The sequence below is a fragment of the Euprymna scolopes genome, chromosome 16, assembly GCF_053919585.1.
Source record: "Euprymna scolopes isolate OS-2025 chromosome 16, ASM5391958v1, whole genome shotgun sequence".
NCBI lineage: Eukaryota > Metazoa > Mollusca > Cephalopoda > Sepiida > Sepiolidae > Euprymna > Euprymna scolopes.
Window position 1 is genome coordinate 53,814,958 of NC_136497.1, and position 27,787 is coordinate 53,842,744.

Consider the following 27,787-nt stretch of genomic DNA (forward strand, 5'->3'; position numbering starts at 1 on the left):
GCAATGATCAACTCTTTAAACTGTGACTTTTGGCAGTCAAATTTTCGCCCCAAAACTTATTAAAATGCTTGCCGCATGCCTGATTACCCGTTATGTCTAAATTACAAATGTTTAGACCCGAAATTAGCTGAGTAGTTTGCTAGACACTGCAAAGGTCAAATCTTTTGAACTTTGACCCATTGGCAGTTCAAATTTTCGACCCAAACCGATTAAAAAGCGTGCTCTATGTTTGATTATCCTTTATGTAAAATTTCAAATGTTTAGATCAGAAATTGGCTGAGTAATTTGGTCGAGACCGCAGAGATCAAATTTTTTTGAACTTTGACCCTAATTTTGACCCATAAACATTTATTTTTTGGGACTTAAATCAAATTAAAAAGTTTGATCCATGTCCAAGTAACCTATATTTAAAATTTCAAGTATTTAGACCCAAAATTGACGGAGGCGTTTGGTAGAGTTTTCAAAGGTCAAATCGTTGAACTTTGACTCCTTGACAGCCAAATCTCTGGCCGAAAACCGATTCCAAAGATTTTCCCAAATCTTAATACACATTATGTCAAATCTCGAGTCTCTACACTGAAAATTGACAGAGTTATTTGGTAGGGAAATGTACACACGCGCGTGCGCGCACACACACAGAGTTTCACTTTTATAGATATAATAGCAGTTCCACCCGGCTTTGCTCGGACCCTATGTACTTTTCATAACTTTATGTGCAAATATATATATATATTAAAAGTGTGTATATGTACGGTAATGCCTTTCTATATAATAGGCTTCCTTAACTACCATAGAGAAAAGTTAGTAGAGACTACAGACGTCAATTTTTTTAAAACTTTGACCCCAAATTTGACCCCTTAACATTTATTGTTTTGGGCCCAAATTAAATTAAAATGTGCGACCTATGTCCAAGTAATTTACATCTAAAATTTCAAGTGTTTAGACACAAAAGTGGCGGAGGAGTTTGGTCGAGTCTGAAAAGGTCAACTCTGTCAACTTTGACCTCTTGTCAGCCAAATGTTCGCTCCAAAACTGATTAAAAAGCTTGCTGTGTGTTTGAATACTCTTTATATAAAATTTCAAATGTTTAAACCCAAAACTGGCTTAATAGTTTGCTAGAGACTGCAAAGGTCAAATCTTTTGAACTTTGACCCATTGGAAGCCAAATGTTCAGCACCCCCCCATAAAACGATTAAAAAGCTTGCTGTATGTCTACATACACTTTAAATAAAATTTCAAATGTTTAGACCAGAAATTGACTGAGTAATTTGGTAGAGACCACAGAGATCATTTTTTAAAACTTTGACTCCAATTATGACCCCTTAACATTTATTGTTTTGCGCTCAAATGACATTATAAAGTTAGATCAATGTCCAAATAACTATATCTAAAATTTCAAATGTTTAGACCCAAAATTGATTGAGGAGTTTGGTAGAGATCTCAAAGGTCAAATCGTTGAACTTTGACCCCTTAACAGCCAAATTTCTGGCCGAAAACCAATTAAAAAGACTTTTTCATACTTCTTATGTCAAACCTCGAGACTGTAGACCGAAAATTGACGGAGTTATTTGGTAGGGAAGTGTACACAGACAGACAGATACACACACACACACACACTTTTTTTTTTTTTTTTAAATATGTAGATATATAAACATTTATTTTAACTAGAATTTATTTTAAATAATTAATTTATTCTAGGCGAGCAAGGTTATCTTGCATAGTCCGGCATTGCTTATGCTACAGTAGTAATAATCGTCGTCGTCGTCGTCGTCGTCGTCGTCGTCGTAGTAATAGTAGTAGCAAAATCAAAGTAGAAAAGTTTTAACTTTTGTGCATTGAACTGAATACAAACTTGAATAACTAAATGGAATGGCTCTTGTTAAAAAGTGGACGGGTGGGCAGGGTGGAAGAAAAATTTTGGGAGCGACTCATGAGAAGACTAAACTAACCGTGACGTGACATGCAGTTAAATTGAAGTTTAGCCAATAGAATATGTGACGGAATTGGCTGAGTAGGAATTGTTTAAATCGCGTAGCGTGTTTATTAATATCGTTTTAAGATTATGTAAAGGTGTGTGTCTGTGCGCACACACGAGAATATATAAATACTATGATTAATGAATGGTTTTGACAAACAACATTGCTAGGCAGCCACTCAAGCCTGATTGATGGTATGATGGCAACGAAATTTCCGCATAATAAATTAAATGAGATAAAGTTACTGACATTCCGCAAAAAGGTTTTCAAAGATATGATAATTGATGAATGTATGAACTTAGATAAACTAAACATGCACACAAACACATGACAAAGCTGTTCCCAGCCGTACAGAGTAGATAACAGTTGTGTTTACTTCACTTAGATTAGGAACTCTTTGATAAGATCATCTAATCTGATCTTGTACAACACATGTACACTGATGCTAAACATAGTGAAATAGTGATACGGGACAAGAGGTAGAAAGTAGCAACCCTAGTTGAAGTCATTGTCCTTAATTATTCTGTTTTAAATAGTGCTGAACAGTAAAAAAAAAAAAAAAACTAAATACCAAGGTTTTATGTATTACAAGGAAAGAAACTGGAATCTTAGGAAGATCCTCATCATTCCAGGAATTATAGAAGTAACCGGGTTTATGAAAAAGAATGAAAAAAAAAACCTACTTGACAATATACCCAGTGAACGAAGTGCAAGAGAGATACAAACACTTGAGCTTAAAAGGACGGTTAGAATCTTAAAAATTGATCTCTCGACAGTATCTCTGAAGTAGCGGGTGAATGTCTGGCATCCGGTAGTATGCACCATCCCCAGCTAAAACAAAATGATCAGAAAAAAGAAAGAGAGAGAGAGAGAGAGAGTGAGAGAGAAAGAAAGAGTTTGTAATGTTAACTAGAAACCATCTTCGATGTCTACAGTCTGTCTTTATAGAGGTTTTTCAGAACAACCTGAGATGAATATATTCCACCCTATAATTTTACTCTGATCAAATATTCAAAATAAAATAGTATTTAAAGTTCAAATAAGATCCCTTCGACACGACAGCAAACTGGCTACTTAGAATCGCGTATCTTCTCTTAGTGATATTACTTCAAGCACAAGCACTTAGCTGGAGACTCTACCAGACCAGATGAATTCCGGTCTTGGAATGCGACAAGATCAAGAAAAGACCACATTATAGATAAACCATAATACAATTAAGTAGTCAATTGGTGAAGGGGAAGGAAATCAGTGTTCTTTACTGCTTTATTGACGCAACATTTGAAAGGTAAAATTGAATCTTAGTTAAACAATAGGATATCTATGTATCTCATATAAAATTCAAGTGTTAGCCCCCAAATTTTGATTTCTTCTAGCTAACCAGTGTAAAATGAAAAGAATTTAAAAAAAAAGGAAAAAGATTTTTTTTAAATTCACACAAAAGCTCAATTATGTCCTCATATATCCTTTTCGAGGTGCGCTTAGAGACGAGAGTATTTCCATTGTTTTGCTTGATAAATTTTACATAAGAATACACTTTTAGATTTTATGCATATTCTTGAACCATTCTTTTTTATAGAGAACACTCATACATCACACGGTCCTGGATATGACCTTAAACTATATCCAATGGTGAGGCCCCAGCTTGCGGGCTTTGGGGAGTGTGGAGCCACCCTTTAATTGCCATTGCTCCCAGATCCACTCTGACCCGGAGTTGTAGTACCTGTTAAAGTCCTAACTATAGGCTGAATAGAAACCGACTTGAAAAAAAAATATATTCTATTAAAAAAAATTTCTTCAAAATAACTGGATTCGCCATTAAATGACCTGAAAAGGGTTGATATACCGTTAAACAAAAACAACCAATCAACAAACCACACACACACACACACACACACACACACACACACACACACACACACACACACACACACAAAATTTCTTGTATTTCATCATTTATTTAAAACGCATCATTTTAGACTCTTAACCTACACATACCTTACGATTAACGTTTGGTCCTTAATCTAACCTTTTTTTAACACTTTATTTTGAATAATTATTTTAAATTAATTAATAATTGCTATATTTCTAACAATTATTTAGTGTTTACAAATCAGTGTTTTAAAAGCATTTAAATGCAAATTACATCCCATCTTAAAGTTGTCATGTAAAGTTTACAAAAAAAAAAAAATTATTTGCTTCCTTTGATCTTGACGAAAGATAACTGGAAAGTTTGTTTTTCAAGTGTTTTAATTCAATTCTACCCAGAAATAAAATCTACAATAGTAAATAATGAAATCGACATAGAATGAAATCTTAATCACACAAGAGATGTTGCGAGTTTGTCTCTGATGTATCGTTATTTTCATGGAAAGTGTTCGACTGAGCTTCAGTCTATGGTCCCCCCTCGCCAAACTTTCACAAGAAACACTCGTCTAGCTGAAAACACTATCAATAATTCCCCCCCCACTCTTTATCTGTGCCTATACCTAAACGTAGATTCCATGAACAAAGCTTCTTTCTTAGAACGGCACGCCTATGGAATTGTCTTCCGTTTTCCTGCTTTCCGGCTGACTACAATATGGTTGTCTTCAAGTCTAACGTAAACAAGTTCTTGATGAGCCGTTCCATATAAGTTAACAAATTTACCGAATTGATTACTATATTGGCCAATTTCTACTGTACACACTTTAACCCTTATCCTTGAGTGGCCTCTTGGCCTTGATAATGTGGTGATGCCTGTGTGTAAAAAGAAAAATGGTTTGATTACGTACTTACCCTAGCGGTTAAATTTTGGACGCCATTTGTATTTTCATATTCGTAACAAACGTAACAATTGGTTAATCAACATAGATAAAAGTTACCAGTCACTAGTCACTATTGTGAATATCTATTACTAAAGGAAATATCGGGCCAGATACGGTCTGATATTAAACAGGTATATATTCAATAGAATCAATTGAAATTTCAAGTTTTATTTTTAAGAAAACAAAGAGATAATTGCCGTAAATGACTGTCTAGTCAAAATCGTATATTGATTTTGTAGGAAGAAAGCTATCGATGACAAAAATCGATAGATAGACGAGTGTTTTTTATCATATAGAAGATAACATGAAAAACAGATGTGAGCAAATTGAAAAAAATATATATAAAATAGTAATAGAAAACATCGCCAACATATTATGTTGGTAGGGGATCATTTGTCTATTTAAATTTAGCGAAGAATGATCACCTACTATCTAATTAGCAATGATAGTAAATGATAATCTACTTATTTAATTTTTATTCTTATTTAAACACACGCACGCACATAGATATGATGGGCCCTCCCGTCGTTTCCGACGTATGAGCTTCGCAACAACAACTAAATTGCTCGGAAATCCACACAGATTATTTGTTTGCGAACTAACCACACTTTTTGGTACTACTGCTTATCTTTGTCGATGTAATTGTTGCCACAAGACAAAGCAGACAATAGACCTCAGGTTCTACATCAGAGCTTTTCCTTCTCCTAGATGCACGTCTTATGAAAACTCTCCCAGTGAATTATATATATAAATATTAGAAAAATATTACAATGTAATATTTTTCTATATAAATAAAAATATATTTTGCTCTTTTATTTAGCACTCTTAATAACTTCGTTTTAATTCACGAATTTTCCCTCTTGAATACCTTTCACTTGATATATATATATATATATATATATATATATATATATATATATATATATATATATATATATATATATATATATATATAAATGTAAATGTTGGTTCGTTCGGAATTAATTGTCTAAAAAACCACTGGACGGATGGCTTTCACGTTTTGGTATAATATGTTTACTATATCCATGTGTGTTTTTATATATTTATTGTTAATTATAACATTATGCTTAATTTTTCTATGATAAATAGGTGTTTTTCTTTGTACCGAGAGGCCATTTTTTTATTTAGGGACAATTATTTATTACCGCTTCCTGTCACGTGACCAGTGTTACAATTTAGCGGTTTTCCTGCTAGATCTGGAGATTTCGTTTGCAATCTAGCGGGGAATTCTAGAAAATCTGGAGATATTTGGCACCCACACACCCGCATTAGATTATTAAAAAATAAAGAAAACCCGAAAAGCGATTGAAAATACTTTAAAACATAAAATAAACTCATTCATGTAAGTAAATAAAAGTAGCATTTATTGCCTTTGGTAACAATTATTTATTGATTATTTGTTTTGTTTTTCACCTTTTTTTTCGACTAACCATCCTTAAATCTCACTATAAAATCGATTTTTCCAAGTACATTTTAGGTGGGGGGCATTCCAACCTCCGAAGGGGTTTGTATTACTGTACACATAGATTCGAAAAAGTTGTCAAAAAACAAATATATAACAAATAAATGTTATCAAAGGCAAGGTAAGTTACTTTTCTGCCAAACTGGATATATTTTTCGTGTTTTTATTCAGTGTAACATATTTATTCAGCTCGAAAAACATACAGTGTTTACCGATGTATTTGAAAATGGCGTCTCACACCCTCTTTAACACCGTAAGTTTGGAAAAAGGTGTTATAAATAAAAACCTATACAAAATACTATTAAAAACCCGCCGAATATATGCCAACCTATGTCACAGTAACATGTATTGAGCGAGTTTTTAACAGTATTTTATCCGGTTTTTTATTTATAACATCTTTTCCCAAACTTACCGTGTTAAAGAGAGAATCAGACTCCATCTTGAATGTTCCAATACATCGGTAAACACTGTATGGTTTTCGAGCTGAATAAACATGTTACATTGAATAAAAACACGAAAAATATATCCAGTTAGGTAGAAAAGTAACTTATCTTGCCTTTGATAACATTTATTTGTTATATATTTGTTTTTTGACAACTTTTTCGAATCTATGTGTACAGTAATAAAACCCCAACATTGCATCACTGAAAAAACACAACAGGCTTAATGTAAACAGAATGTGTTTACAATATCGGTAAATTTTCAATGGGTTTAAATTACATGATTATTGATAATGTAACCATGTGATTGAACTTTAATTTAAATTAACCACACGTAGTCGCAAAATGAATGCCGACGCTCAAAGTGTATACACATTTTGACTCCTCCCTTTACTTAAAAATTCACCAAAAATCAGGAAATTAACGAATTTTAATGAAAATTGCAGTATTTTTCAAATAATGATCGCAGAATATAATGAACTAATTATTTTTACTTAACTCTTAGTGAAAATCTTTTATTTTGTTTAAACAAAAAATACCTTTACTAAAGTTATGGTTTTCAGTAGTAAATAAAAAACGCAAAAATTTATTTTTGCTTTTTTTAAAGCATCGTAATTTGTAACAATAAAAAATAATTTTTACAGTAACATTACGAAAAAAGCCCCTAAAGTCCGTATTAATGTATTCGATATAACTCGAAGAAAAATGAATTATAGGATACTATTCAGGAAATTAAAGATTCAATTAGATTCCTATTTCAGTCACCTAAATTATTTAGGGTGAAATGAGTTTAGGAATTTATAGCCAAACCTAAATATTTTTTTGGTAAATATCCAGATTCGCTACTACAGAACACCGACCACTCTAATTTGTTTGCGCGCCCCAACATCACATCCGCCCCCCCCCGCTCGCGCCCCCAATGTACAAAGTAAAATCTTCGGAAAATGTTAAATGGTGTTCTAATTGGTAAATGTCGGTGCGTTACTTACGGAAAATTTGAAAATTCGATGTTCCAGGTAAAAAAAAACAAAAAAACAAAAAAACAGATGAATTACCCCCCCCCCCACTCCAACTTGGTGTGTTTTCCTTTTCTTATTTTATTTCTTTTTCAGCTAATTTTAAATTTTCCGCCCAAAAAGCGCTATAATGTATGTTTTAAAATTAGAAAATTCTATGTCCTGGAAAAAAAAAATCCCCTCCCCCCCAACGTAGTTTGCTTGGTGAAGCCATCGTTTATGCTACAGCGTGCATACGCGTAGCATAAACGGAAGCTGCAAAATGGTGGAAAGAAGTTCGTGGGTTCAGGGGTAAGTACCATGCAAGCGGTAAATTTGCCCCAAGTTTGACTATCAGATTCGTTGTCAGCGACCTCAATTACCTATAAAAAAAACAAATTAGAGTGGTCGGTGTTCTGTAGTAGTGTATCTGGATATTTAACTTTTTTTTTTCTTGCTTAAAAAAAATAGCATTAATACAGTAAGTTAGGTAAACTGACTTTTTCGTTTAAAAATGGAATTATTTATTAACTTTTTTTTTTTAAATTTTTTTAAAATAAATATTTTGTGTTTTATATACATAAAGTACAATTGTTGAATGTTACTGTTTTGATTATATTCGTTTGAGGGCGCAATTAAAAAATTAAGAAAGATTAAAACTGAGCAAAATTTATGTTTCCGTTCCATTTTTACAACAACTGTAAAACTGTGCATACTCAGCAAGTTTTATCGTAATTTATAAGCATATTGAAACACTAAATCATCATTTTATTTATTTTTTTGCATAATTAATGATGGAAGTATTTTTCTGTTTATTTTCTTAACATCTGTTTAAAAAAATAAATAATTTGTACATTTTCTTGAAAAAAAGAATCAAACTTTTCTCTACTTTCACATGTGTTCCATTTTAACAAACTGAGCCACAGCAACGCGTGGCCGGGTACAGCTAGTATATATATATATATATATTACAAAGGAATAACCACTTATCAAGGCCCAGATGCCACTTGAGGATAAGGGTTAAAGAGTGTACAGTGATCAAAAGGACAATATCATAGTAATCGTTAGAAGTGTAAATTTGGTAAAATTGGATTAATTAAAGGGAACGCCTCATAAAGAACTTATTCATGTTGGAGTTGAAAATGAATACATTGTAGTCAGCTGGAAAGCAGGTAAACGGAACAGAATTCCACAGGTGTGCATTTCTAAAAAAGAAGCTTTGTTCATGGAATCTACGTTTAGGTTTAGGCACAGATAAAGCATAAGGGAGATTTCAGCTAGACGAGTGTGAATGTTTGGCGAAGAGTTCATAGATTGGAGCTCAGACGAGCATCTGCTATGAAAATAACGCTAAAACAGAAACAGGATCGCAACGTTTCTTGTGAAAAAGAGGTTGCAGAGAAGAGAAAAAGACATCTCCCACTAGGCTACGAAGTCTATTTTGAACTTTGTCAAGGCAGGATTATGTGTTCCTAGCAGCTCCTGCCCAAATGTGGCAATAATACTCCATCCTTGGCTCTTATACAGGTAGAGAATTGCATCAGCGGGTAGATATCTACTGGATCGATAGAAGGATCCCACCAGTTTTCCAGCGACCTTGGCAACGGATTTGAAGTACATTTTCAATTTCAGATCAGGAGTAAAGTTCAAGCCCAGAAGCTTGTCAAAACATGGAGCCTCCCCAAGACGGGAGCCATTCATTTCAATTGATGCCATATGGGGATCAGAACGTTGATGATGTAAAGATAGAAGCTTGGTTTTAGATGCATCAAAAGTAACTAGCCACTTTTTCCCCGATTGTACCACATGCTCAAGATCAGAGGAGAGAGAATCAGAGACAACTTGATCGTTTATGGCCTTTGATGTGCTGCAATAGATTGTAGTGTCGTCAGCAAAAATGTCTACGAATGATCTAAAGATGTGATTTGGAAGATCATTGATGTAGATCAGGAAGAGAGTTGGACCCAGGATGGACCCCTGAGGGACTCTAGCATTAATACTGTGAGCTTCTGATTTCTGCTAATCATCCACCACACTTATGAACCTATCAAAGAGAAATGATTTAATAATTGAAAAGACATTTCCAGCTATACCATAGCTGGAGATCTTGTGAAGCAGACCTTTATGTCATACCCCATCATTTGGAAAGCTAAAAATCAACGCACATTTTTTTATGAACAATTTTATTTGTTTATTCAGATATACATCCTTGTCAATGAAACGTATTTTATACATGTGATTCTTAATTTTAAAAGATATGCACCGCTTCTAACGCAGGTAACATTATTATAATTCATTTTGCGCGGGGCTGATGACTATTTTTTGAAATCATACCGTTATAAGACCTGCGGACTGGCAGTTTAGCACGCGGATTCCACCATGCAGACAAGAAAAAAGAGAAAAAATAACAGACTTTTATTGACAATAATGTTTTACATCAAAATATCTGAATAAACAAATAAATTTGTTAATACAAAAAAAATGCGTTGTTTTCTAGCCTTCCAAATGTATTTTATATATGTAATTCTTAATTTCTCTCTCTCTCTCTTTCTCTCTCTCTCTCTCTCTCTTTATATATATATATATATATATATATATATATATATATATATATATATATATATAAATAAGGGGGTAATCACCAACAATGTGTATTTTTTAACATTATTTTATTATTCCGTGTCTTGGTTTTCCATTGTGAATTATGTTTAGATCATTGTAATAATGTTTTTAAATCATTGAAATCGTTTTTAGCGCGTTTCAGACGTTCTGTGAAGCGTCCTCTTCAGAAATTATTTTCAAAATATGTTGGAGATGTAAAAATACCATTTTCGTAGTTCATTTGAAATGTTTCCAAGAGGTGGAAACGTATAAGTGTCTACTATTCATTGGAATGTTCAATTTTTATTACTGTTTTATTGGGCTGTGGTCACTCCTGTGTTGTGTTTCTCTCTCTCACTCTCTCTTTCTGCTTGTGTTTTTTCTTTTCCTTTAGGGTAGGATGTGTGTGTGTGTGTGTGTTTTCTTTTATTGGTTTGAAGAATGTGTGTACTGTTTTATAGTATTATGAAGTTATTTGCTTCCCTAGGAAGGTGACTGTGATCCAAGGTCGTTACTAATATGTATGTGTGAGGAGGGGTTGACAACCAGCTCTTCTGAAATAAGGGTAGGGGTGCTTTCATTCTATTTTGATATTTATTTTTTGGATTCTTAGATTTTAGTATTGTGATTTTTCGTTTCAGTCTTAGACTGTTCGGGTATTCTTTATATTATGTTTTTTTTAGATAGAGGGGTGTATTTAAAAATATGTATAGAGGATTTTTTAATGTTTCTATTTATTTGTCTCCCCATATATATATATATATATATATATATATATATATATATATATATATATATATATATATGTGTGTGTGTGTGTGTGTGTGTGTGTGTGTGTGTGTGTGTGAGAGAGAGAGAGAGAGAGAGAGAGAGAGAGAGAGAGAGAGAGAGAGAGAGAGAGAGACGTTTATGTCTCCAATCTCCCATATTTTTAATTTTATTATCTTTTCCTTTAAAAATCTTTTAATTTCACAAATGATCTTATAGCAGATCTATTTTCATTCACGTTTAAAAATAAATAAAGAAATTAATGAGTGGTCATTTTACAATTTACATATTATTACACAAAGTGTGATTTAACCAACGTGATATCACAAAATACATATGAAAATATACCTTACTTCTGGGATTGGGGTGTGTTTGAGAAAAAAATCAGTTTGAACTGTTCTAATTAGTCGAAATTTGTAATAAACTGAACAAGTTACTCTATCAGCTATCCATGTATTTTTCTCACTCCTCTCGCTCTGTATTGATTCAACCACTCTCTAAGATTTCTTAATGTGTCTCTGAGCATTTGGCGAAAGAATGTCTCTCATTCTCAGCATTGTTACCAAATTTGCATACGTATGTCTGTAGACAACACAAACACATATGTAAATTAGATGGCAAAATAACAAGTATATTTATCTATATTATTTCTGTATCTGTAAATGGCTGGAACAACAAAATATAATTAGGAAGAAATTGTATTAACAGAAAATACAGAAGTAATGGGTTAACAGATGTTGTTTTCTCACTTCACTTCTCTTCTTACTTCTGATTAGTCATAATGACTATTCAAATATATCTGATATAAGTTGAAATTCTCGTCACCAGTGTTGCGACCTTAAAGGGCCAGAAGAAATAACTCGTATAGAAGGTAAATCACAAGAATTTGTATTAAGTAGAAATAATAGATAGACAGAGGCTGCTGCCTCTCTTCACTTTCCTTCTCATCTCTGCTGCCGGGTCATAAAACTCTATTCATAGAGTCAAATCCATACAGTGACAGAATAGGGAATCGCAATAACAATAAAACGAAACCCTAGAACAAACACCACCACATGAACTCAAGGGAGTTGAAACTGACAGAAATTTCATAAAGTGTTCCATCTCAAAAAATAAACATGCACTCACAGTGTGATGGCACAAGCTTGATGAGGGGTCAAGGAGGGATGAAATCCTGATAAGGAAAAATAACAACCAAAACCCTATTAAAAGGTGCAGAGAGTACTGGGACCTTGTAGAGAGGGTATTACTGCCCAAATCCTAGATAAGACCAATGTTCATTGCCAACGAGAAATCAATAGTAAACGGCTGTTGCAATAATGCAAAATTATCAAAAGAGGTTGAAATCTGGGAAGATTTGTTGTTGCTAAGACTCCAAGGAAAACCACCGATTACTATCAGTGATCAATCATTGGTAATGACTTGCGTGAGAACTCCTAGTGAGTAACAATAATAATATGAAAGTATTTTTAATTATGCAAAAATAGTGTTTTGACATATATGTCATAATTTGTGGATTTCCAAATAAAATCAAAGTAAAATAAATTTGTGTTAGTGATTGCGCCTCAACGGGTCACGATTATGTCTAGTACGGTTCTATGGAAATTAACCGAACTCGAAACATTACAAATGATAATATGCATTAAAACGTATTATTTCAAATGGCAAAATACAAACAGGTGCAGCTCAATTTTGAAGTCCCACCCAGTATTTATTTATGCGTGGTCATGACTAATTTGTAATTTTCTCAAATTGTTTTATAGGCAATTGGATCTGAATAAAATATTATAATTGAAATAAAGACCATACATGTTTTTACAAGGGAATCACGACTTATTAAGGTCCGAGGGCTAACGAGGATAAGGATTAAAGAGGTCACTAGACAAGAGTGTATTGATAGTTAGTAGTGGAAATTGGGTAGAATTTGATTATTTACGGAGATGGCTTAACAAGAACTTGTTTACATTTGACTTGATGACGACCATATTGTAGTCAGCTGGAAAGCAGACCAGCAGAACAGAGAGCTCTACAACTGAAGAAAGAAGCTTTGTTCATAGAACTTGCATTTAGATTTAGGCACAGATAAAGAGTATAGAAAATTGTTGATAGTGATTGTAGATAGCCAGGTGCTTTTTGTGAATGTTTGGCAAAAGGGTGGGCATAAATTGAAGCTCTGATGAGCACTTGCCATGAAAATAATGATAGAGCAGAGACAGGCTTGCAACGTTGCTTTTGTGAGAAAGAATTTGCACGGAGGAGAAAAGGGCATCAGCTACTAGGTTTCTAAGCCAGTGCTGCTCCATCCCATATGTGGCAACAGTACTCCATTTTAAGACGTACTTAGCTCTTGTACAGGTAGAGGATTGCGTCGGGAGTGAGATACCTTCTGGAACGTTAAATGACACAACCATTTGTCCAGGAATCTTGGCAACAGATGTGATGTAAGTCTTCAATTTCAAGTCAGGAGTGAATGTGAGTGTCAAAAGCTTGTTGAAGCAGGGTGCATCTTTGAGATCAGAACCATTCATATCAATTGGGGCTGAGTGGGGATCAGAGCGTTGGTGGTGAAAAGATAGAAGCTTAATTTAGGATGCGTTAAAATTAACCAACTACCTTTTGTTCCATTGCACCACATGCTAAAGGTTGGAGGAGAGACACAGAATATGATTGACTTTTGAAGTAATGCCATAAATGGTAGTGTCGTCTGTGTATATGTCGACAAATGAATTTAGAATGTAACTTAGGAGCTCATTAGTGAAGATCAGGAAGAGAGTTGGGCCCAGGATGGATCCTTGAGACACGCCAGCATCAATATTTTGAGCTTCAGACTTCTGCTCATCGACAACTACTTGTATTAACCAATCAGAGAAAAAAGGACTCGGTAGTTGAGAAGAAATTTGCCGATATTCTATAGCTAGCAATCGTGTGGAGTAGATCTTTTATGCCAAACCCTATCAAATGCCTCTGGTATGTCAAAAACTATTGCCTTAAAGAGGAAACCTTGATCGATAGATTCACTGATTTTATGTAAAATTACAGTCAGTATATCAGCTGTAGGACAGAAACTATATTTCTTGTTAATGAATAGGTTGTTTTTGTGGAGGTGGTTTATGATTTCTCTATTTAACGCGGATTACAACAACTTACTCATAACACCCAGAAGACTAATTTATCTGTACTGAGTTGCAGAAAACCGATCTTCAGTATTTTTAAACTGGACAAACTTATGAGGTCTTCCAAGATTTTGGAGAAGCATTTCTGCTTTAGATATTGATCGAGCAACTTTGTAAGAATGCCTCCCGTTTGAATAAAATAATACATTGTAGATCGGATCGCTCATGAAAAAATATCAAATCACATGTCAAACTTCATATATGGAAATAATAAATTAAAAAAGAAAGGTTGTACTTACTCTTTACTCTTGGGTGCAAGGAAAGTCCCTTTAGTTTTAATTCTATATGTTTTTGCATTTTACATTTGTAAAACTCATACAGATAAAGAAATAAAGTTTTAGTTTGAAAGGAGAAAACTTGCTGTATATTATTCAATACGAATATGAGTTATTCATTTAAATCTTAATTTTATGCTTTTGTACATCTGACATTTTACATTGTTTAAAATCATGCAAAAAATAAAATAAAATTTTAGTTTTAAGATTATAAAGTGACACTTGCATTAACTTCCGGTAGCCTCGTAATTATCACTTTCCCCTTTTTTGTCCTTTAGACCTCGTATTCCACGAGCGATTAATCTGACAAAGGGAGAAGAATTGTTGTTTTCTAAGTCGGAATCTATCCATCTAACACGTATCGTTGCTTATTTTACGGTTTTTTTTATCTTGAAGTAGCAGTTTCATCAAGTGGTTTTATGCTTTATTTGAAAAAAAAAAAAACCCCACAAAAACAAAAGAACAACGTAACCAACGAACGCTAACCTGATATTTTTAAAATAGTAATAAAAACAGAAGATAAAAAAGAACACGATACGAGTCCAAGCGAAATGAAAATGCCAGATATCCTATAAACTGTTCACTCTCCAACCCAAGGACACTCCCTCAACACACAAAGACATGCACACGTGCACGTTATGACACCGACATCGAGTGACACCACACAAAACTGCTGTCAAGGGTTAAGAAGGATTGAAAGATCGGGGAAGGAGAGCACAAATCAAATATCCAATGAAAACTTGTGAGGAGTATCCGAAACTTGAGGAGTTTTATTACCACTAAAATCTCAGAGAAGACCAACATTGCTAGTGAAATCCATGATAACACAACATGATTTGCAATGGTTATCAAAAGTGGTAGAAAGCATTTCTGAATTTTTGAGATGAGGATTGGTTATTATTTGTATTCTTCAGACTACTGTTCTCATCTTCAGTGTGATTTTCACAACGTTTCAATTTATTCTTCAGGTGAATCTTGTCGAACTTGGGAATTTGGACGGAAATTCGAACAGAACCCTTTATTTACTTCATGGCAGTAGCATGCTCTTCTTTCGTCAGCCATGACTGGATAGAGGTCCTAAGTAATTCACAATCGTATTTTTTTGGGGTCGTTCATTTGAGAGTTGAACTTTTAAGAGAATATCACTTTTACAACTGATTTTTTTCAAGTATTCTAACCCCACTGGGCCACGGGCCATTATGATGGAATGAGAACATGCTACCTCCGTGAAGTAAATAAAGGGTTCCGCTCGAAATTCTATCCAAATTCCCGAGTTCGACAGGATACACCTGAAAAAGGTGGGAGGTTACATCGACCCAAATGTTGTGAAAATGATACTCGAGATGAGAACAATAGAAGAATCCAAATAATAAGAGGTAGAGAGTGCTGGAAATTGAGGAGGCTTGTTGTCACTCAGAATCGAAGGGATATCACTTGTTATTGCCAGTGAGCAATCACTGATAATGACGTGTGTTCAAACTCCTAGCAACTAAATTATTATTATTACTAATAGTAATAAATAGATTATGAAGATTTTTTTCTGTGTGATAAAAGCGTTGTTTTGCATTTTAAATTGAAAACATTCTTTAAGAAACCAATTCAACGCAGATTAAAAAAATAAATAAACAAACATTCATTAACTTAATTAACTTGGCATATTCCGATGTTTTACGTCAGCTTCTGGCCAAGCTCGAGCAGACATTTATGGAAATCCGGTAATACCCAGAAATGTAATGTGCTCAACTTCCCAGTTAGAATGCCCCTATAAATTTGGTCCCTTATCACAGTAATCCCTTACGTACCAGTGAAAATATGCCTTGTTTGAGACGAATAAAAAAAAAAAATAAAAATGAAGAAATTATCAATTTATCAGGTGCACTGCTATCACAGTCTAACTTTAAAAAATAATCTGAACAACTTAATTTTATATATTCAATAATAGAATAAGCTGATCTACCCGTTTCATGAATAATGGACATTTTTTTATGGAAATCGGTCCAGACAAGGCATGAAGCTACTTGATGTAAAGAGCTAAAAAAATTAAAAAAAATACTTCAAGGTCAAAAACCAGCCAACGGTAAGCGTTAAATGGAAGAGATTCTGATCTAGAAAACAGCAATTCTTCTCCCTTTATCAGAAACATCGCTCATGGAATGTGAAGACTAATGGACAAAGTATAGGAAGCGATAGTTACGAAACTGCCGGAAGTAAATCCCAGGACTACTTTCTAATCTCCTTACTTACTCTCTGCTTGGTTTCCTTATTCATGGATTTCTTCTGTTTTCATCATTGTCGTTCATTGTATGGTCCAGTCTTCCCTTTTATTCCAATTTCACCTAATCTTTTTTTTCCTGAATTTATCGGGACTATTCCTAGAGCCCATACAATTATTGGTATCATAGAGACTAACGAATATAAAACCAAGATCTACTTTCTACTTTCCTAAAGATTATAAATATAGTTACATCTAAACATTGATGTTACGATTCGTGGCAGTTATGGCCACAGAATTATGACGTGCACTTCTGTAACATACTTTTGCTAATACACTTTTATTTTTCAACTATACCACTATCTTTGTCTTGATTATTACCGGCCTGCAAGACTACAACATATAATTATCCACACAGTTATTTCGCCATATCAAATGTATTTACTTTTTGAGGAGCGAGGATGGAGTATTTCTTTCTGAAATCCTTCTAATTAGCAACGTATATTACACATTTTTATTTTATCCAATAAAAGAAAATCATGTGTTTTTATCTTCTATAATCTTTGTGTGTAGTAATTTCCCTCACTCTCTATCTGTGCCTAAAACTAAACAAATATTCCATGAGCAGAGTTTATTTCCTAAAAAAAAATATATGTCTGCAGAATACAATATCGTAGGTCTGCTTCTCGGTAAACTATAACGTTGTTGTTTTTCAAGTCTAATGTAAGCAAGTTCCTGTTGAGCCGTCCTCTTATGTAATTATACCTTAGCCAAGTTTCACCATCATTGATCATCACAGTATTGTCTCATCTTCTACCCAGCACTCATTAACATTTATTCTAAACTTGCCTCTGAGCTTTCATTAGTGGTGACCTCTAAGTAAAAAAAAAAAAGAAAAAAGTTACATAATAGCTCCGATAAGATTTGAACTCGACATAACCGATTCTACACTCAGCAACAATGTCTATTAGGTCAATCATGTATCCGCTAATAGCTTTTGAAATATTTCCATTGTTCCTATTTACAATGCCTCCCCACAGGACAGAGTTAGACACCAGGGTCGTTTTTTAACGTGGAGAAAAGGAACAAAAATAAAAATTGTCTCAGTCGTGAAGGATTTATCCTCCACTGACAGAGAACAAGAAGTTGGAGTGCAGCATCTGAAGAACAGAAACTACACTTTGATCTTGTTCCGAAGGCCAAGAATATTTCCATTGTTATCTAAGTTTTTAAAATTAATATGGGGGTAACCTAGTGCAATTCCATGCCATACATTTTGCTTTGTTGAAGTCTGGTTCTGGGGTAAGACTTGATATTGATAAAACAAGATTACAGCCAGTAAGTATTCAGTAGTAAGAAATGGCAGGAGAGGCTACATATGTAGAAAGAAACCCTGTTTCATATTAAACACCTATTACTTCGTGTGCTAGAATCCTTTGGGAAATCCTATACACCAGGGATATGGAATTTCCCTAAGCACATGTTCATCTGACAAAACATAAAGTCAACATCAGGGAATTTCTAGACTCTTTTTAACTTTTTCTTTTAAAGTTTTTGTCCATAACTCACAGTAAATAATTAACTTAGAACAATAGAGAGGACATAAATACAAGCATAAGGATGACTGAAAAGTGCAATTGTTGTGCTTATTTTAGGATGGCTCTGGATTCTGTCGCTGGATCGATTGATGTTCACTGTAGACAGCAGAGGCAGCTCCATTACTTTGAGAGAATGTCATCAATAAACCTATCGCCTTCTTGAGAAGAGTTCTCTAAAGTACTGAATTACTTAATTTACTGAATAGATTTTCAACTGAGAAGGTATGGAATTGCCCCAGGTATGGAATTGCCCCAGGTAGAGAATTGCCCCAGGTATGGAATTATATCAGGTATGGAATTTCCCCAGGTAGAGAATTGCCCCAGGTATGGAATTATATCAGGTATGGAATTGCCCCAGGTATAGAATTGCCCCAGGTATGGAATTGCCTCAGGTATAGAACTGCACCAGGTATAAAATTGCCCCAGGTATGGAATTGCCCCAGGTATGGATTTCCCCCAGGTATGGAATGGCCGCAGGAATGGAATTGTATCAGGTATGGAATTGCCCCAGGTTACCCTACACTTTTCTGTTTTGCTGTATGTGTATTTTTTCCCGTGGATTTTCATCCTGCTAAGAATTCAGAAAATCCCATTGTTAACTCTACTCTTGCAACATTTCATATGTTCTATTATGTGACCTGTCACAGGCTAGGATCAGTGTGTAGTATCTGTTCTGATACTATATTCAAATTAATTCGCCTTTAGTTAATAGAAGGGGAAACCCTTCTATACTAAGGCAATTTTATTTTTGCCTTCTCCCAGAGTGCCTCTTTTTGGGGAGCTGGTTTTCCTCACATTAAAAACCATATTGTGTCACATGTTGCTTTCGTGGGGAAACAAATAAATACCTACCTTTCTTTATCATTCAAGTTTCATTTATTTGCTTAACTCGTTCAGCAAAATGATTAAACTGTCATTTATTTGCTGCAAATTTTCAGCAAAGCTAATCTTTTATTCATTTTTATGGAAATCGCCCCCAGACAAAGCATGAAGCCACTTGATGCAAAAAGCTATGTATGAAAAAATACTAAGTCAAAAACTAGCCAATGATAAGTACAATATGGATACATTCCAATCCAGAAAACAGCTAGTCTTCCCCCCTTTATCTGAAACATCGCTTATGGAATGTGAGGACTAAAGAACAAAATAAAGGAACCGAGAGTTACAAGGCTGCCGAAAGTAAAACCCAAGGGCCATTTTCTACTCTCTATATAAGTCAGCAAAGAGTTTAAATAATTCAATAATGATTTAGAAAAAAGCTCACAGATTCCTTAATTTGCTGCACTTATTTAGAAAATCTATTGAACTTTTATTCCTTTGCTGGATTTATTCAGTAAATAGATTAAGTATTCATTTATTTTCTGAAATCATTCATTTTATTCGTTTGCTTAAATCATTCAGTAAAATGATAAAACTTATTTATTTGTTGAGATTTTTCATCAATAACATTAAACTTTTTATTCATTTACTGAAATCACTCATTGGATAATCATTTATTTGTTAAAGGTACTTCCCATAAATATTAAACTTTTATTCATTTGTTGAAATAATTCATCAAAATTAAATAAATCTTTTATTTGCTTAAATAATTCAGCAGAAATATTAAACAATCATTTATTTGTTGAAATAACTCAGCAAAGAAATGAAGCACTCATTTCCTTATTGGAATAAGTCAGTGAAGAGAAAAACAATCCTTTAATTGCTTAAACAATTCAGCAAAAACATTAAACAATCATTTAATTGCTGACATAATTCAGCAAAGAGATTAAACAATTATTTATTTGCTGAAATAATTTAGCAAAGGTATTAAACTTTTATTCTTTGCTGAAATCATTTAGCAAAATGCTTAAACTTCGTTCGGCAAATAAATCACACATATAACTCAGAATATGGATTAAGACTTTTTTTACTTGGGAATCACCACTTATCAAGCCTCGAAGGCCACTCGAGGATAATGGTTAATGAATGTAAGGTGATAGTGTAGTAATCGTTAATGGTATAAATTGGGTAGAATTTGATTATTTATGGGGATAGCTCAACAAGAAGTTGTTTGCATTAGATTAGAAGGCTACCAAGTTGTATTCAGCCGGGAAGCAAGCTGGCGAAACAGTGTTCCACAGGCGGACAGTTCTGGGAAAGAAACTTTGTCCATGGAATCTGCATTTAAGTTTAGGCACAGAAAAAAAAATTCAACCTGTTGACCATAAAATTGAATGTTTCATTAATGAATACACATGGTGTGTTCTATTGCAATTTTTTTTTTTTTTTTTTTGTTAAAACAATGGCAAAAGAGAAAGATTATTATGTACAAATAGTTCAATTTTCTGCACAATTCAAATTATTGACATTTGTTAAATTCAATATATTTAATGAAGGAAACTAAATAATATCTTCAAAGATACTGTTATTTGAATAGAATTGTTTTGCCTTTGAAAATAGCAATCACACTCAATAGATCTTGTTTGCCCAACCCTGAATTACATTCTGAAAAGCGTCACGTGAGAAGGAACAGGTCGTGACTACTAAGTCAAATAACAACATGGAATTTAAGGTGCCTGTAAAGGTAGACGAAGCACTCATGCATGACCATACCGTGACGTCAAAACCAGAAGGAGTGTTCTTATTTAAGTTGCTCACATTTTCTTCAGAAAAAAAGCACCTCTGTGTATATATAGTTTGGAGTGGGGTGTACCATACATATGTTCAGTACGACTTCAGGGAAAAAGAATTAAGTAATAATACACAACTTTCGTTTTGTATATTAATTATATGCATTTTTTAGTACATTCATAAAACACACATACACACACATACATATACATATATATTTCCTGAAAAAACGTGAATAGCAAAGTAAAGATAGTTTAACTTCACAAGTAAACTATACTTGCTCAGTTAGGGTGTCGATTATTTCCGGCACTCGGATTTTAAGACAACTTAAATATACTTTTTAAAGCCGACAATGTTCTGAAAACTTTTATACAGGGAATAATTAACGATTATGGCAGATAATGACGTAAGTACAGAAATCCTATTTTTTTAAATTTGCTTGGAAAATTTGTTTATAATTTTGAGGTCAGTGATTTTTTTTTCATGATTTCTCGGGTTTTGCAGATTCATTATAAAAACGTGTAAACACGGACAAAAAAAAATGTCCAATTGTCACATGAAAATTTTGATTACAAAAAACACACGACATTCTTCCTGTACTAACAAAAAATGTTTAAATATTAGCCCCCCCCCAAAAAAAAAACAAAGACAAAATAAGATTCTACATTTTTAAGCGATTATGTGTGAACATCCTGAAAACTTAGTGGAAGGAAGTAAAAAAAAATAAAACATAACAAAAAAAAACAAAAAACAAACAATTATTTCAGAATTTAAAAAGAGGGGCCAGTTTCTTATATAAATCTAATGTAAAATGATCCCCTACTTTCAAGACATTGTAACTTTTAAGAGCAGTTAAATAATTTTTTTATCACTAACTTCAAGTCCTACTGGTAAAGTGGTACAACCGCACATAATCACTTAAACAAATTGAATCAACAACAAAAAACGAATCTGTTTATTAAAAAATCCATTTCGTGTACTATTTATATTACTGTCCTCATCTGGATTGTTTTCTTTTTTTTCACATTTCGGTCGATGTAACCTCCGACCTTCTTCAGGTGTATCTTATCAAACTCAGGAATCTTTCTATCGAACTTTGGTACCTGCATAAAATTTTGAACGGAGCCCTTTATTTAATCCATGCGGGTGGCATGCTCTCATTCCATCAGCCATGGCCGGGTAGAAGTCCTAAGTAATTCGTAATTGTATTCTTAGTTTCGCCCTCACTGAGGATTGAACCTACAATCTCCAGAAGAATGTAACTTATAACTGAATTTTACCAAGTAATTTATCCATTATGCCACAGGTCCATAAATTACAAACATTAAAAAAGGACGTGAAAATTAAGATAGCCCTGATTTATGTAATATTTTAAATAACAAATATTAGACATCATTTTCAGTTTCTTTGGAGTATTTTAAAGAGATTTTATGGCATATTTTTTTTTCATTTTTCTCATCAGTTTGTTCAAGCTGGGGATGGAGCATCCTACCAGATGTCAGACATTCATCTGCTATCTCATATATTCCAACCGACAGCTCTTTTTCAGATTCTAACCGTTCCTTTAAATGCAATTGTTTGAATCTCTCTTGCACTTGGTTTAACGGGTATATTTTCCATGTAGTTTTTATGGGTATAGCTACTCATATGAAAATTTAAATATATTAAATTTTCATTGAAATTTATCCATAGTCATTAAATATAAATTAAGCAAGTTTCCATGAATTTAAATTTCTTCTCAATACCCCCTTAAGCTTAAGCCTTAAATATTAGACATTTTCTAAAAATAAAAATATTGGAACGGATTTTGATCAAAATTGGAATATGGATTCTAGATATAAGGTTTAGTATCGTTATATCTTGACTTTAATCTTTGTAAAGCGATGTAAAAATAGTGCAAAACTGCTCTGTTCATGGACGGGTATTTTTCTAGTTAATTATAAAAATATTTAAAATAGTTTACATCCAGAACGAATTACGCGTCTAAATAGGTTAGCGTGTAATTAATAGTGATCTGTCAAAATCGACATAGATTTTTCGCTTTAAATGACTAATGTAAAAAGGTTACAACTGAAAAGAGTAGTAAACGTCACCGAGCAGGCGAGGGTCGCTCTGGTGTTTAATTTACACCTGGGATCAAAAGGTCTATGGTTTATACAATGGATAGAACAGTCCATTTGGAGGGTGACTCCCCCACAACACTCACTTAGTTACCAACAAATTTCTCTAGAATTACTCCCTCCAACTCTCTTACACTGGTTGCTGATTCTAACAGTAGCAAATATTTTTTTTTTACTTTTCTGTTAGTATTTAGAGAAATAGTGTCGCTCTCTTTTAGCATCTAATTTACGGACATGTTTCTTTACACATTTATAAACACGAACGAACGAAGCGGCATTTACTCCACACAAGTTGAACTGACTTCTTCCGGATGAAGAAGTTTCTAAGGAAATGCAAATTCATAAGCGGTCTCCAGTCGTATGTATATCCCTGTCAAGGAAGATGACGATGTTAAGATTTTGCAATTCTTGCAGGGAGGTGTCGACGTTCTCCTACATACAGCACCTCGTATTCCCAAATGATCATCTAATCGGCACTGACCAAGCTCAACGTTGCTTAACTTCGGTGATCTAATGAGAACCGGTTTGTACACATACTTATGTCGTATATAAACTAGAAACATGTATGTAAATTAAATGGTAAAATGATAAGTCTGATTGCTTCTATAAAAGAATAATAATAAATAAATAATACATAATAAAAAATAATAAATCATAATATATAATAATATGTAAATGATAATAATAGTAACTACTACTACTACTACTACTACTACTACTACTACTACTACTACTACTAATAATAATAATAAGGAGATATAATTCCTGAATGGAGCACACGTGGAAGAACAGTGCTCTACCAGACGGATATTTCACAGAACACTTCGGTTGATAACTATCGGCCCATCATCTACCTTCTACTGATGTGGAAACTGCTGAGCGGTACTTTGGCAGTTGAGATTTACCAATATCTGAAACAGCAAGAGATCTTACAGGAGGAACAAAAAGGGATGTAGATTAAATAGTAGACGGATCAAAGATCAATTGCTAATTGATAGGACAATACTTCGGGATTGTAAGAGAAGATCCATAAATCTATGCATGTTATGAATAGATTCCTGCAAAGCATATGATCTGGTTCCACATTGCTGAAATAAGAAATATATGGAAATATTTGGAATAGCAGCGAATGTGCAAGATTTCTTGGAAAGAAGCATGAAACAATGGAAAATGTTATTAAAATCAAATGGAAAAGATTTTTGGGGAAATTCATGTAAAGAGATTTTCTTTAGGGGTACAGTTTGTCACCATTGTTGCTTGTATGGTACTCTTGTCGTTTATATTATGAAAGGTAAAAATGCGTATTATGAGTGGAAAAAGGAGTACCGGGTAAACCATTTATTATTTATGGATGGCTTAAAGTTGTATGCAAATAACAAATACCAGCTAAATATGCTTGTAAGAACTGTTCAAATGTTCAATGATAACATAGGCATGACATTTTGCTTGAATAAGTGCGGTGTCTTTAAACTGAAAAGGGAAAAATTGTTGAAAGTAAAGAAACAAAACTTTTGAATGGGGAAATGATAAAAGAGGTTGGAATAGAAGGATACACCTACTTAGGAATTATGGAATTAGATAAAACAAAAGAAGCTGAAAGGAAGGAAATAATAAGAAGTAACAAAAGAAGACTACAGTTGGTTCTTAGGACAAAATTGAATGGGAGAAACAATATATCCGCAGTAAGCAGATGGGCAGCAGCTATATTTCGATATCGGGCGGGTATTATTCAATGGAAAGGAAATGAGCTGAAAGATATGGACAGGAAAACAAGGAAAACTATGACAATGAATGGGGCTCTTCACCCAAAGAATGATGTCGATAGGTTATATGTGAAAAGAAAAAAAGAGGGAGGACGAGGACTAATAGGTGTAGAACAATGTGTAAAAGAAGAAGAAAATGGTCTGAAATTTTTACATTTCCAACTGCAAGGAAAATTTGCAAAATTGCAAGAGAGCGAACTGGCAAGAAGCAAGGAATTTAAAGCAATAAATGAACAAAAAGACATGGATTGAGAAGAAAATGCATGGTCAGCTCAGCTGAAATCTATGAGAGGTAGTAGGCAGGGAAAACCTGGCGATGGTTATCAAAATGTGACTTGGAGGTTGGGGTAGAAGTTCTAATATGTACTGCGCAGGAGCAAATTATGTGAAGTGTCACATTGATAAAACGCCTGAAAGTCTCCTATGTCGACTGTGTGAACAGAAAGGTGAAAATATACAACACCTCGTCAGTAGTTGTGATTTTAGCTTAAAAGAAATATAAGACACGGCATGACAATAGTGTGAGAAAGACCCATAGGGATATATCGAAGAAAAGAGGGTTGGACTGCAGTGTAAATGTCATGAGAATGCTACAAAAGGGTTGTGGAGAGTGATAATGTGAAATTATTGTGGAATATGAAAATCCAATGTGAATAATGTGATTGAAACAAGGAGACCAAATTTAGTCTTGTTTGAAAATAAAATGAACACAATATCAAAATAAGATGAACACAATATCAAAACAAAATGAACACAAGGCAATAATCATTGATATAGCTGTGCCAGCTGATGTCAGTGTGGAGGAAAAAGAAAAGGAGAAAGTCGAAAAGTGCCAATACTTGAAAAAGGAGATAAAAAAGATTATGGAAGTTGAAGATGGTAGAAGTTGTACCTGTTATGATGGGATTTCTGGGGAGTGTATCAAAAGGATTTAACAAGTGGATTGAGAAAATTGGGATCCATTGCAATGTTGGAGTATTTCAAGACTGTCTTGCTGGAAACTGCCAGAATCTTGCAGAAAGTGCTGGAAGATTAAGAAAACATGATGCTGATAGGCTGTTTTCATCTGTTATGATCCGCCTATCAGTATACAATTGGTGATACCAACAGCCGAGAAGGGTCAAGGAGGATGGAAAGACCGAGGAGAGAGTGCTGACAAGACCTCCGCTCGACAAGCGCAAAGAAAACTGGGACCTTGGGGAGGCTTAGTGCCACTCAAATTCCAGTATAAACCAATGGCCACTGCCAGCGAGAAATCAATGATAAATGGCTGTTGCGATGACGCAAATTTATTTGCAAATGCTATCGAAGGAGGTGGAGAGAAATGGACGTCTGGGGAGACTTGTTGTCACTCAGCTTCCAGAGAACACCACAGGTTTCCAATCAGATCGGTTGTTTACTTGTGTGAAAGCTCCATGTGAGCCAATAATAATAATAATAATAATAATGATAATAATAATAATAGAAATCAAAAGACATTATTTTTGGTTCTCTAAATAAGGTCACAATTTCTGAATTTTCAAATTAAATCAAAACAGAATACATATTGGTAATAGTTGTGACGTGACGGATCAGGTGTACGCATAGGACGAGGTGTTGTATTATGTTTATATACTAGTAGAGCCCATGGAAATTCCACGGTGTATTACTCACCGTCTTCTCTTTATTTTGGCACTTGCCGTCTAAATCCTTTTTAAAATGTACGTTTTGAACCTTTATTTTATTTATAATAAAATATTTAACTGTTTCAAGTAATCTCTTTCTTACCGTAAAAATAATTGTTGATTGCATATAAAAGTAATAAATGCCAATTTTAAATTGATAGTGATAACAGAATTCGATTTATGACTTTTTATTAAAGTTTAATACGGCATAATCACGTTGACACACCGAAGTTAAACAACAGTACTAAATGGGTGACCATTTGGGACTTCCAGGTGCTGTTTGTCTTCTTCACTTGTCTTGGCATTGTTTCCAGTCGTCCCAGACTGCTCCTTACCACTGGACTGAAACGGTGCCAATTCCGGAGAGGTGTGGTTGGTGATTGCACAACCCTTGCCTCACAAGCTGCCCCTTTGTCTTTCGAGACTGAATGGAGGCATCATATTCGAGTTCAGAACAATTAATTTTAAAATAGGCAAAATTTTAATTTTTTATCATTTATTTCTTGGTAATCGCATTTTCCAAAGACGTATAAAAAGAAAATAACACGTTCAGAAGGACGATACAAACAGATTATAATCATACAGGAGTTTTTACCCAAACTACTATTAATAATACCATGATATTAATGGATAGTAATACCATGATATTAAAAGATAATAATACCATGATATTAAAAGATAATAATACGATGATATTAAAAAATAATAATAACATGATATTAAAAGATAATAATACTATGATATTAAAAGATAATAATACTATGATATTAAAAGATAAAAATACCATGATATTAAAAGATAATAATACTATGATATTAAAAGATAATAATAATATGATATTAAAAGATAACAATACAATGATATTAAAAGATAATAATACTATGATATTAAAAGATAATAATAGTATGATATTAAAAGATAAAAATACCATGATATTAAAAGATAATAATACTATGATATTAAAAGATAATAATAATATGATATTAAAAGATAAAAATACCATGATATTAAAAGATAATAATACTATGATATTAAAAGATAATAATAGTATGATATTAAAAGATAATGATACTATGATATTAAAAGATAATAATACCATGAGGGCAGAGCAGTAGCTCTAGATATATCTAAGGCTTTTGACAGGGTATGGCATGAGGGTCTCCTCAGTAAAATCAGATCATACGGTATCACTGGTAGAATACTTAACATAATTAAATCCTTCTTAGATAAGAGAAAAATCCAGGTTGTCCTCGACGGTCGTACATCTAAACAATATGATATAAATGCGGGGGTGCCCCAGGGTTC

The 27,787-nt window shown here is 33.6% G+C and overlaps 1 protein-coding gene across 5 annotated transcripts in view; it reads left to right on the forward strand.

The window, feature by feature from the left end:
• The window catches only part of LOC145295964 (uncharacterized), a 498,857-nt gene that overhangs the window by 165,850 nt on the left and 305,220 nt on the right, over positions 1 to 27,787 (forward strand). The window contains exon 1 of one of the 5 annotated variants that reach the window (XM_080141873.1): positions 20,900 to 21,341. The exons of the other annotated variants lie outside the window; for them this stretch is intronic. Within the exon in view, the coding sequence (XP_079997999.1) occupies positions 21,327 to 21,341 (15 nt within the window). The 5' untranslated portion in view covers positions 20,900 to 21,326. Of the gene's footprint in view, positions 1 to 20,899; positions 21,342 to 27,787 lie in introns of those variants that run through there. 5 annotated transcript variants of the gene reach the window in all.